At 45.9% G+C, this 13,780-nt stretch overlaps 1 protein-coding gene across 1 annotated transcript in view; it reads left to right on the plus strand.

Moving 5' to 3' along the window:
• Positions 1–8,036: 8,036 nt before the first annotated feature.
• Positions 8,037–13,780, plus strand: part of FAM133B (family with sequence similarity 133 member B) — a 222,729-nt gene continuing 216,985 nt past the window's right edge. The window contains exon 1 of the mRNA XM_085631041.1: positions 8,037–8,205. Coding sequence (XP_085487167.1) covers positions 8,050–8,205 — 156 coding nt within the window. The 5' untranslated portion in view covers positions 8,037–8,049. The remainder of the gene's footprint in view (positions 8,206–13,780) is intronic.

Raw genomic sequence — 13,780 nt, forward strand, 5'->3', positions numbered from 1 at the left:
AATCTCAACTGTTCCCATTATTTATTTATTTTTAAGTCGGGCTCGCGCGCTAAGCCAGGCAGACACTTCATAGCTCTAATACAGAAGTATATTTTCCATCCAGCACGCCAGAAAAGGGCTCCCTGAAGTGCACCGCATCTGAATTTTCTAATCTAGCACATTTAATTGCCTTTGATTTTACAGGACATCCCGGAGCCCAGTGTTATATTTGAAAGACAAACGCTACCGGCTACAATGACAATCTGTGGCTTCTCTGGTATATCGTTAACTGTCAGGCAAACGCGGAGACGCTTGTTATTTCATAATGGACTAATGCTTAAATGTTTATAAATGCATACATTATTCCTTGTGTCAACTCACGTATTCCCTAAAACGTTCACACCTTTGAATCAGACATGAAATGTTTGCTTAAGAAACTAATACGTGCTTTGTTCGGATATACAGACTCTCAGAGCTAGCCTGTGTAGAAAAGGCATGGAGTTCAGCTTTGACTGTAAATCAGGCCCTGGCGTCACTCCCGTAGGTGAGCTAATTAGTCGCCAACACACACTTTTCTTAAACAAGACAGAACACAGATTTGAAAGAAATTGTCTGCCACCCACAGTGTGATCAAATTTGAAAGTAAGGTTAGCCGAGGGCACCGGAAGACACCACCGCCTTTCTCCGAGGCAGAGCAGAAATGCCTCGGAGAAACGCTGCGGCATTTTCGGATTCGGGGGCGTGTTTGTCTTTTCTCTCCTCCAGCCATTGGCTGGAGGAGAGAATGAGACTTCTTGCAAAAAACACGCCCCCCGATCCGAAAAGGACGGGGCCTAATCGGAATGACTGACCTCTTCTCCAATGGCTGGCCAGCATTCAAGAGGCCAGCCAATGGAGAACAGGGGAGAAGAGGGGCGGGTTCAAGCCCCTCTTCTCCAAGTCATTAAATCTCTCGACTTCCGGTTCTGCCTTCGGCAGACCGGATGGTCCCGAGACCTAAAAATGGTCACCGGATTTGGGGTGTAAAAGATTGAAAGAAGTGCACGAGAGGAGTAAAGCATATTATGATGCCAAGGATGGTGTTAGACCTATTCAAATAAGAGTGGGTGACTGGGCTCGGGTAAAAAAGCCTTGTAAGGTGTCCGAAGGTGAAATTCAATTTTGTTCAGCAGAGGAGGTGGTGGAAGTATTGCATAATGAAGTCAGGGTGAGTAGTGGTTGTGATAAAGTTAGCAGTCCAGTAGCTGGGGGGCGGAGCGAGCCGGGTTGAGGGGAAGAGGAGGAGCAAGGACAGGATGAGGGCAGTTAGGATAGGGACAGGGTCAGAGTGAGAAGCAGTGAATAAAGCTCCAGTTAAACCGACCTGCTGTGAGTGTAATTATTTGTAGCCCGATGCTACAACTGTCGACGAGGGTGGGATGACTAAACCCACTGCCCAGAACCCCGCGAAGACACCCTGTCCCCGGCAACGTCAAGGAGAACGCTGCCAAGCTGATTGGGCCGAAGCGCAACTCACGCTAGAAGCGTGAGCTTTGAATGAGGTCGGTGAGCGCCGAAGTCGGGAGCCCACCCGACCCTGCCTCGCACCTGAGGGCAAAGAAGCAGTGCCCCAGCCGAGAGGACGCCGCCCCTGGAGGCCCGTTGACGTTGCTGAGCGTCCTGCAGTTCAGGCTCGAGTGCCCGGTGATGCCGGAAGATCTCACGCTTGACGCGTGAGCTTTGGCACGTTGTCGCGAAGAGGAACGCGAGACCCTGCAGGAAAAGGCGGGAGCCCACCCCAACCTCACCTGGTAGCAGCCGCCGTTGGGGAGATGTATGTCTTGCTGTGTGCCACCGTCTGAAGCTGCCCACCGGTGAGTTCAGGGTGAAAGAAGATTGAGTGAGCCCTGAGAGCAAGCCTCGTGCACATGCAGTGACGGCGGCCATCTTGGAGTCAGGCATTTGTCAAGACGAACCCCTTGACTGTTGTAGAGCGGCCATTTTGAAGTCAGGCGAACAACAACAAGCATTGATAAGAGCAAATAAACAAACATTGGCAAGGAAAATAAACAAGCACTGGCAAGGAAAAAAACAAGCATTTGCAAAAGAAATAAACAAGCATTGGCAAAGGACAACAAACAAGCATTGGTGAAGAGAAATAAACAAGCATTGGCAAAGGCAAAGGAAACGCGCAGTGACGAAAATAGATAAAGAAACAGACACCATCGCAAAGGGTGAGAGAAACACAACAACAAAATGGCGACCCCCACCACCTCACCACAGCGGATGCCTCTTGTCGCGGGAGGATCACACCTGCACGCTCCGGAACCTCTGACCGTGACCACGGGAGGGAGTATGGGCCCCAAGTGGCAAGAGTGGTTGGAAGACTTCGAAGACTATATCGAGGGATCCAAAGTGACGGAAGACAAAGAGAAGTTAATTGCCCTCCGCAACCTAGCAGGCCGGGAAGTAAGCAAAATAATCAAGGATTTCTCGCCTGCCGATACTGGAACCTATGACAAGGTGCGTGAGGCACTGAACAAAAAATTCCTCCATAAAAGAAACGTGGACTATGAGCGCTACGCATTCCATCAGGCGCGTCAAGGAAAAGAGGAAGCAATGAGTGCATTCATCACTCGGCTACGACGACTGTCGAGACACTGCGAGTTTGAAACCTTCTCGCCTGACGCTGCCATCAAATCGCAAATCATAGCCGGCTGTCACTCAGAAACACTCAGGAGACGGCTTCTGAGGAAACCACATGAATTGGAGGAGATTGAAGAAATGACTCGCATATACGACCATGCGGAAGAACACGCTGCCACCATTGAAACAGGACACAACGTCCGTCATGAACAGGCACACCGCATTCAAGACCAGCCTCGTAGCAGGAGGAAGTATTCTCCAGAGACTCAATGGAGACCAAGACCAAGACCGTCGTCCCATCACCGACGCACGGAGCACAGGAGACGTGAAACAAGGCGGAAAGACCGAAAGCCAGAAAGGACGAAGCAATGTTTTCGGTGTGGATATGACTATCCGCACATAGACACCTGTCCGGCCATGGGTCAGAGATGCAGGAAATGTGGGCGATCAAACCACTTCGAAGCAAAGTGTGGGGACTATCACAAGGAAAGGCGAAGTGAAACAACGAGATCGTCCCGCTCTAACACAAAGAAACATCACATACGATCTGTTCAAGGAGAGTCCATGCGGTCCCCAGGCTCATCGCATTCCAGCCGGGAATCACACAGGTCGCGATGGGAACGCAGATCTCCATCTTGGGACTCGAGGTCATCTTCCTCCAGAGACTCGACATACACTGTGGAATACTTGAACATGATTGCAGACCCTGATCAATTGAAAAAGTATCCACGCCTAGATATTAGAGTGGGGAATCACGACACCAAATTTGTAATGGACAGCGGAGCCTCGCTGAACTATATTCCAGTCACGGAACATGAGAAAATTGTCCCGAAACCCCCGCTAACTTTTGCGCCGGTCCGCGTCTTCACGTGGATGTCTACAAAACCGCTCCAATGTCTGGGCAACTTTCACACAACTCTCACCCATGACGACATCACCATACAGGCGGTCATACATGTCATTAAAGGGCCTGAAGCCGACTGCCTCCTTAGCCTCCCCACTGCAGAGCGTCTTCGTTTGGTGGAAATCTTGTTCAAAGTCAACGACAATCAGAACTGTGTCAGCAAGTTTCCCAAGTTATTTCAAGGCTTAGGCAAGCTGAAAGGTTGTCAAGTTCGGCTGCATATTAACGAACAAATCAAACCAGTTGCGCAGCACCCACGACGTGTTCCCTATCACCTTCAAAGTGCCGTTGAGGACGAGCTTCAGGAACTTCTATCCGCAGACATCATTGAGCGCACAGATGGACCGACTCCTTGGGTGTCGCCGGTGGTCATTGTACCCAAAAAAGGAACTCCCAACAAGGTGAGACTGTGCGTTGACATGCGCCTTCCCAACACCGCAATTGAGAGGGAGCGACACCCTGGACCGCATCTGAGCGATATGATTGCTGCGCTGAATGGCGCAAAGGTCTTCTCGAAGCTAGACCTGAACAAGGGTTATCACCAGCTAGAGTTAGACGCCAAATCTCGCTACATTACCACGTTTGCGACCCACCTAGGACTTTTCAGGTATAAGAGGCTGAGCTTTGGTGTTTCGTCAGCCGCGGAGATCTTTCAGGAAGCGATTCGGCAAATCATCCAACGCATCCCCAACACCTTAAATTACAGCGACGACATCCTGGTCTATGGGTCTGATGTTCGTGAGCACGACAGCGCTCTTGATCGCGTTTGCCATGCCCTGTTGGATGCGAATTTGACACTAAACAAGAAGAAATGTGAGTTTCACCAAGCCACTCTGAAATTCTTTGGCCACATTTTCTCAGACGAGGGCATGAAGCCTGACCCGGACAAGATCGCAACCTTGAATAATACCAAGAGCCCGCAGGATGTCAATGACCTGAGGTCCTTCCTAGGGATGGCCAGCTACTGTGCTCGCTACATACGTGACTATGCGACCATCAGTCACCCACTTCGGGTTCTTACCAAGCTTGGTCAACCGTTTGACTGGACCCCGGAGTGTGAGCGGGCGTTCAGGGACATCAAGCGTGCTGTAGAGTCGGCCGACAGCCTTTCATACTTCAATCCTCAACGGAAGACTGAGATCACCATCGACGCTAGCCCCGTTGGATTGGGGGCCATCCTGGCGCAATGTGACAATGACTCTGACCAGAGGAGGATAGTTGCCTATGCCAGCCGCAGCCTGTCTGATCCCGAGAAGAAGTACTCGCAGCCGGAGAAGAAAAGTCTTGCTGTGGTCTGGGCATGCAAGCACTTCCACGTCTTTGTATATGGCAAGCACTTCACTCTGATCACTGATCACCAGGCGTTGGTCACTATCTACGGCAACCCGAAATCGAAGATGCCTCCGAGGATTGAGAGATGGGGTCTCAGACTTCAGGAGTACACGTTTACTATTGTTCATAAACCGGGGAAGGCGGAGAACCCGGCTGACTACATGTCCCGCCATCCTCAGCCGTCTTCAGAATCCAAACCATTGATTGCTGAGGAGTATATTCACTTTGTGGCTGACCAGGCACTGCCACCTGCCATTCCCATGGACGTCATTCGGGAGGTCACCGCTCAAGACACTATCTTGCAATTGGTGCGCCACCGGATCCAAACTAACAGATGGAGACACAACCTGCAAGAAGAAGACACAGACTCTACCATCCGGAAAGAGATACAAGCCTTCCGGCACGTCTGTGATGAACTGTCGGTCACCACCGATGGAGTCATCCTAAGAGGTCAACGTCTCGTCATCCCCAGTCAACTACGGCAGGGAGTCATCAATCTGGCCCATGAAGGCCACAGAGGAGTAGTATCCACGAAACGAGCTCTACGGGAACGCGTCTGGTTCCCCTTTCTAGATCAGATGGTAGAGTCCACGCTGAAGGAGTGCCACCTCTGTCAGTTGACCAGCAAATGTAACCCACCGGCACCGCTACAAATGACCACCTTACCTAGTGGAGTGTAGCAAGAAATTGCCATGGACTTTTACGGACCGCTGCAGTCTGGAAAGTATGTGGTTGCCATAATTGATGAATATTCTCGATTTCCCATCGCGCAAATAATATCGTCCACAAGTGCTTCCTGCACTCTCAGGGTGCTAGATGAGGTATTTGCAACATGGGGTGTCCCCAAAGAAGTCAAAACGGACAATGGGCCCCCATTCAATGGACACGAATTCAGTGCCTTTGCGAAACACATGGACTTCAAGCACCGAAAAGTTACACCACTCTGGCCTCAAGCGAACGGCACCATCGAACGATTTATGGCCACGATCAAAAAGATATTTCAGCACGCCACCGCTGAGAAGAAAGAACTGCAGGCAGCTTTAAATGAAGTTCTCAGGGCGTACAGGCCAACTCCACACTCAACCACCGGACAATGCCCTGCAACTCTCATGCTAGGGCGACCAATGAGAAATCGCATCCCGACATGGGAAGGTGCCCTCCAAGCGGTATCGCCAAGTCACGTTCATCAAGAAATGACTGTGACCGACAAGCATAACAAAGACAGAATGAAATCGTATGCTGACGCCAAGAGAAGAGCGAGGTCTCCATCCTTGCACGAAGGGGATCATGTCTTCATCAAGCAGGAGCAGCAGAGAAAGACTGATTCCCAATTCCGTGACGAGCCACTGGTAGTTACCCAGCAGAAGGGCACTATGGTGACGGCGGCTTCTGAGCAACGCAGAGTCACCAGGAACGTCTCCCACTTCAAGAAGTGTCCGCGAGACATGAAAGGACCTGGGGTGAGCACGACTGGCATTCCTGCACGTGAAGAACCTGCCTGGGGTGATACAGAAGGCAGAGGCCAGCAGGGTGAGTCCATGCCGAGTGTATACACTGAGAACATGTCATTGCGGCCACGTCGTGATATCCAGCCACCAAAGAGACTCATTGAAGAGATGGACTGAAGCCCTGGTTGTTTGTTTATTAAGAAAAGGTGAGATGTGATAAAGTTAGCAGTCCAGTAGCTGGGGGGCGGAGCGAGCCGGGTTGAGGGGAAGAGGAGGAGCAAGGACAGGATGAGGGCAGTTAGGATAGGGACAGGGTCGGAGTGAGAAGCAGTGAATAAAGCTCCAGTTAAACCGACCTGCTGTGAGTGTAATTATTTGTAGCCCGATTCTACAGTGGTAAAGTGTAGAACCTTACTTGGGGGGCACTTTGCACTGGAGGGCCGTGTGAGTAAAAATGTGAAAGTTACAAGAATGTTGAATGGTTGGATGATGAGACATCCCTGAGTGAGGTCAGAGGAATGAACACTCTGGTAGACATCAGCTCTGATGGAATTTTTTGTACAGATACGAATGGCTCACATGAATCTGTGGGAGAAGGAATGGAGGATTAGGACTGTAATAAAGAGATGGATTTGAGTACCTCTACAAGTGTTGATGATGGCAAAAGAAGAAGGGCGTTACCCGGGTGGTTGAAGGATTATGTTGTAGGGTGAGAATATTATTATTTTTAAGTTTTTATTTTCTCTCTCTTTCTTTCCTTTCTGTTTCTGGGGAAGGGGGGAAGTGGGTGTGTGTCCTGTGTATTAAAAAACAGCGGGGGGGGGGGGGGGGGGAGTTGGTTCTATGGAATGGAACCACATTATGATTCGAGGTTCTATGTTCCATGCGATCTGCAAGGCAGTTGCTTGGTGCAGTAGAACCGTCCGGCCCTGTTTCTCCTCTACTGGGCATCGTAAATAAAGGAGTTGGACAAACCAGGTGCCATCGTGTGTCAGTCATTACGAGGAAGACACACACCCTTCCTTCCAGTCTCCAAAAAATGCTGACAAGTAAATGCCACACATAACCAAAGTTGAAACATGGATGCTACGTACGCATCGGCGAATGTTTTCATATCAACATTCACACGTAACTGGGCGTGGTCTCTTCGCTTTAATGCGTCACTGATAACTGCAGAGGTAACGTATACGGTGCAGCAGATGAACGCGTACTATCATTGGGTACCTGCGTGGGTTGCACCAGCACCTATTGCGGCGGCCGGACGTAGAAACAGTTGTTGCTTGCAGAGCGCCGCGCGTGAAAGAACTTACCGGCTGTAGAATGTCAAACCAGTGTTAATAAAAAGTGACTAGAACAGACTGCGTCTTGTACAAAGTCCTTCTGGCCGCCATGTTTAAATGCACTAAATCCCGTAAAATGTGAAGCACACAGCGATCTGGAGTACTTGATGGAGCGTGGTGGTTCACATTTGGTCAAAAATGATCCCTTGCTACTTAAAGTGTGGAAGTTAGACAGTTTACTTTTAGTAACATGTTTTAAATGTACTAACGGTAATGTTCTAAACGTTTTGATAGTATGTAATGTTCCGTTTTTTTTTTTAAACAAGCGGTACAAAACAGTAAATTTGGGTATCTATCTTCCCACTGTGCTCGCTCAAAGGAAAGCTATTTTATAACCTTGGTCGCTCATCGGAAGCTCGTTCTGGTCGGGACTCTGTTTCCATATGTACAGATCAGTGCTTGCAGTTTTAGTCCTTCTTCTATGTTATTGGTTGCTGTGCTCGGACCGGAGGCTGTGGGGGAAGCTGTCAAGAGGCGAAACTGGGGAGACGAAAAGAGCCTCCCGAGTTGTCCGGTCCGGAAATTCCCCGAAAGGCGGGAGCCGCGACCAGCCATGGGCAAGCGGGACAACCGAGTGGTGAGTTAGAACACGGAGCGTGTGAATAGGTGTTAGGCCCGGAATGGTCAGTGTGTTTACGTGTCAAAACTCTGTGCATACGTGGTAAGGCTCCATGGCACCGTTCAGACGCCATGGCTTCTGGCTACACTTCAGATCCTAAGGTGTTTTCTGGGACAGTGCACTCTGTTGCAAGGCTTCAGCAGGCTCCTTGATTTCAGGTGATGGTTTTTGCGTGCACACGTGTCCAACCTGTACGAAACACTATACTATACCGGAATCTTTGGTGTCCAGTTGCAAGAGGAATATTGGCTCTAGATATTTAAAGATGCCAGAAAGCAATCTGGTTTACATTTCAGGTAGTTCCTCAAAGCAGGGCTTCAAGTATCTATGTTTCAGTTCTGCCTGTGCTCAGATCAGGCAGTAATTAAACATTAACTTTGAAACACGTGCCTGACGAGCCATATGTTCACGTCGTCTTCATTTTGCAGCCAGTCCATTTCTGAACATGACTGTAAAAACCCTTAAGAAAATCGTCGCCCGGCAGTATTAATCACCATTTATTGTCACATCGGATAAAATCCATAGATAAAACAACATTATAAATACATATATGAAGTTCAAATGTTAGCTATTTTACACAAGATAATACAAAGGTTAAAAAATAGCGATGAGCACATCAGCTAATCAAAATGTCACATCTCCCATGCGAGGCTGTTTTTTTTTTAATGTAAGCAGAAAACGGCGCATGGGGTGAAGTCTCGGTTTTACAGCTCATTAATGCTTCTTATTCCAAACAAACACGAGAGTGTGAAAATCCAAGACGATCTTTGCCTTGAATAGGCAGAGCAAAAGAACAGTAAATGTTCCTGGTTCCCTGTATTCACCCTTAAAGCAAATTGTTTGGATTCAGTACCATACACCTGTCACCTATTGAAAGGGAAGATACCCAACCTCAGCTTGATGTACAAACCTCTGGCGGAGGTTGGGAAAATATCCTGAAATTCTTAACATTTTAGTTCAAATGTATTGACAAATATGAATTTGATATTCACACTACCAAAATCGTGCTTTCAGTTTATTCAAAGTGGGGGGTAATAGAAGGGGTGTTATACCAGTAATCTCTCAGGTCCAATGCTGTCAGAGAAGTTGTGATAGACCCCAACCAGGGAATGTTGTGTACAGTAGGACTTTAGAGGATATCTTTCACACCCCTCCTATAGGTTTAAAGCTCCTCTATGGACCGGATGCAGAGCCAGAAAAGAATGGTCTCAGTTTAATAATCTTAACTATTGGCTTCAGTGCTGAGGTGCTAGCAGGGTACATTTTGGTAATCTAAGCAGACTTCTTACAAAACTTTCTTCAAGTAACCCCGAGTGCTTCATCATTGCAATACCCCAGAATTCAGAGCTATAAAATGCTGGTCTAACTACTTGCGCTCTGTAGATTTCTATTGCTGAGGATACTGGGTGAAAGACAGTTCAGATAGCAAATCAAATTATGGCTGATACCTTGTATTTCAACAAAATAGCACTCTTACAGGTTTGTGATGACAAGGACTGAAAATCGGAAAGCCTGAAACCAAGATAGTCTAATTCTGACACTCTCGCTAAAGAAGTCTTACACAATGTCAGTTTACCACCAACATTCTTATGGGGGTTTATGAACATGAACTTAGTTTTTAAAAAGTGTATTGATCTCTAGTCCATGAGAAGTGGAAAAACAAAAAAATCTCTTTAATAGGATCTACGTCCCTCTGGGTATTTCTGAAACCAGGAAGGTATTGTTTGCAAATAATAGTGCAGGTATTTTTAGGCTGGCTAAAGTAGGTGAATCGTTCTCAAAATTATTTAATAGCCTACACAGCTGTTTATAAACAGCAAAAAAAGGGTAGAAGCCAAATCGCAACCTAATTGCATACATTTGCTATCTCCAGTGCTCTCTGTTAGTTCACCATTTGGCCTCCATCACACATTGTTTGTGTGAAGAGTTATTACTATATCCAAAAGAGTGGATGGGACACCTAGCCACTTTAGGATCTCCCAGAGCTCCCCCCTTGGAGTCATATCGAGAGCCACCTTAGAATTCAGTGCATTCAAACTTGAAGAAAACAGCATAAAGTTTGGTATTTCTGGCAAAGACTCTCATGAATGAAGCATCCCTCAATTCACCAAACAATAAGATTTTATCTAACTCAATTCCAAGAACACCAGATCCCTTGATTCCTGACATTACCATGAGTTTATGTATCAGACACAAACAGAGCATGCCACGGTTCCGTTAGCTTAGAACTCTGGGGAAAAGAGAAGATCTAGCTACGCTAGGGGTGTCATAGTTTCACAAATTTAAAAACCACAGTATCCAAGCTTTCTAAGTCGCGAAGAAATGAGCAGTAAATGTTCGATTTATTCCATTCTTGACAGATTAAAATCACCTTAAGGGACCAAATCATTCCATTAACAACAACCATGATAATTTGAGAAGTATGTTTGACAGCAACTCTGGTCTCAATTGACACACAGTTTGTCACCCTATGTGGGTTTCAAAGAGATAAAATATTGGAGCCCTCGGTAATCGTTCTAACTGTATTCAAAACAGTAACTGTACTTTAATTGATGAGCTTCAGATCTATAATCAACAAAGAAGAGAGAAGAAAGGGAACTTGTTCGCCTTCCCTAGCTGTACTAAAATAAACCAAATAAGGAACGATCTCACTACCTATTTAACCTGTAATCTTGAGGGATTTGTAACTCAAGATCCCAAGGAAAACAAGCATTGGTAATGTCAATAGGTATAGTGGAGTTTAGTGTTGTGCATAGGAGTGAAGAGTAGTGTTATGAAGTAGGTTAAAGTGTTGTGGTGGGTGTATAGTGTTTATGAGTGGATTATAGTATTGGGGTTTAGTATAGTGTTGTAGAGTGTATTTTATAGTTTTGTGTAGTGGTGTAGAGTATATTGTAGTAGGGTAGAGTGTGTTGTGCAGAGTATTTTACAGTATAGCGAAAGTACAGTGGTGCAGAATATATTGGTATAGGGTGTAGTGAGCATCTGTTTTGACTCAAACGATGTAGAGTGTATTGGTGTTTTTGTGTAGTGAGGTAGAGTAGTTTAGAGTGCTGTGGTATAGAGTATATGGTTGTGGTATATATTGTAGTTGTATATAGTGTAAAGTGAAATGTGGTATACTGAATTATAGTGTTATAGAGCGGAGTAGTGTTGGGTACATTGTAGTGGTGTAGAGTGTAGTACAGTAGGGAGGTGTTGAGTGCAGAAATGTAGAATGTAGTGGTATATAGTGTAGTTACGCAGAATAGAACATAGTGGTACATAGTGTAGTTATAGAGTTTAGAGTGTGTTTGTATAGTGATGTGTTTCATAGTGGTGTAAAGTTCAGTGGTGCAGAGAGGAGTGTGCTAGACTACTGTGGTGCAGAGCAGAATAGAGCAGTATTTAGTGCAGTTTGTTAAAGTGTATTGATATATAGTGTAATGGCATGGAGTGATGTAGTGTTGTAGAGTGCTGTGGTATATATTAAAATGTAGTTTTTTTAAATTGGTATGTAAAGTGCAGTGGTGCAAAGTAGATGTAGTGGTGTAGGGTCTATTAGTTTTTAGTAAAGCTATGTTGAGTGTATTGGTAATAGAGTGCAGTTTTAGATTGCAGTGGCATGGCGTAGTTTGTAGAGGCATAGAGTGACGTTGTGTATAGTGTAGTGGCATCAAGTTGCATGTTTTGTTGTGGTATAGAGTGTTTTAATGTATAGTATATTGTTTTAGAGTATACTGAATTGGTGTAGAGTGTAGTGATGTTGAGTCCAGTGGTGTATAGTGATGTAGTTGCAGCCGCATATCGAAGAATGTTATAGTGCATGTTGTTAAGTGTAGTGGTGTAAAGTAGTTCATGTAGGTATAGTGGGGTACAGAGTATTTTTCGGGGGGGAGAATAAAATGATGTAGGGTGAAGTGTTGTGGAGTGTTTTTCAAAAGTTCCCTAAATGATCCATTCAAGGGCAGGTGATCAAGTACGCAAAGCTCAAACCAGCAACGCACAGCTAAAGCCACCTAAATGAGCCATTCACCAGCAGGTGATCATTGTGCAGATATCTCACTAGTATCAAACCTCAGTGCAACCTAAACGAGCCACTAAACTTCAGGCGATCACAAGTGTGCAGATATCTAGCTAGTAGCAAACCATTTGTGAACTAGCAATGTGTGTGGATGTAAAATCAGTAAACGAATAAAGCGATCTAAACTGGCCATTCAAGGGCAGGTAGATAACAGCGTGCAGAAATCAAACCAGCGACAAACAACATAAGAGAATATAAATAAGCCATTAATGGACAGTGCGCAGGGATAAAACCAGTAATAAAGATCAGAGTTCTAAATTAGCCTGTTATGGGCAGTCGATTGCAGTCTGCAGAGGTCGATGACGAACACCAATACTCCAAAAGTTCACCACCGGACCTGAGCACATGAACCGCATGCCCAAGATAATACGTTTGGCAATAGTGATTATTTGTACAATTCTGAATTTGCCATTACCTAGAAGTGATTCAGAGGGTATATTGCAAAATATATTCCTTCTTAGATATAACTTACGTTTGGAAGTAAAAAATGGAGTAACATTTAATTGCTAATCCCAGATGTTGAGCTAGTATTTGTTCCTTCATTTCTCTTCATAGCATTTATACTTATAAAAACGGTTCTCCACTTGGGTGGGTGGCCTAACACTCTAGAAAGAAAAGGCGCCAAAACGCATGTTGTGTTTACATTCTTAGTCCGTTCCTAGTTCTTAATTCTGTATGATGACAGCTAAGTGTTCTTAGTGGAACGTGTTGTGTCATAACAGAATGTATCTTTTGAGTAGGTCAGACAGTTACAGGGATTGAGGAGAACTGTTTGTATGCTGGTCTGCTCTTCGATTTATTAAAGGATATTGCTACTATTCGTGATTCCTGCATCTTCATTACACTGGCGACGGGATTTCGAAGCGCGGATGAACCCACATCAACCTTGGAAGCATGATTAATAAGATTTGCCAAGCCGTGATCCGAAGTTGCTAACTAATGCTGTTCGGGAACATCGGAAGTTAAAAGGAAAACCGGAGCAACTGGAGCGGACACGGGAGCTGAATCTTCAAACAACTCGAAATAAAATATTATCGGGAATTCAGGTATTTGACAAGAGAATCCTACCCGAGTCCGCTGAATCTCGAGCACGCCTTCGCGATTGCTGTGTCTCGAGCACGTCCTTGCTGCCTGCATTTTGTGCGCGATCACCAACCAGAGCGTGTAAGTGTGATAGCAACGTGCGTGCGTAACCCTGTGTACGCGTTGCTAGGATACTGTCACTCTGAGGCAGAACAAGGAAATAACGCGCTAGTCGACGTTTCTACATAACTAACACAGCGCAAGACGTGATTCCTGGAAATTGGAGGTCAACGCTACGTTTGCACTGAATTTCTCAGCGATATGAATAGTCAAAAGCGTGGTGGATCCAGTTAAGAGTTATTTATTATATTTTTTTTTGTTGCTTCAAGGATAAATCGTTTTACATTAGTTCCAGCACAAACTGTGTATGTACTTGCCTGTAATTAA

The sequence above is a fragment of the Triturus cristatus genome, chromosome 10, assembly GCF_964204655.1.
Source record: "Triturus cristatus chromosome 10, aTriCri1.1, whole genome shotgun sequence".
Classification (NCBI taxonomy): domain Eukaryota; kingdom Metazoa; phylum Chordata; class Amphibia; order Caudata; family Salamandridae; genus Triturus; species Triturus cristatus.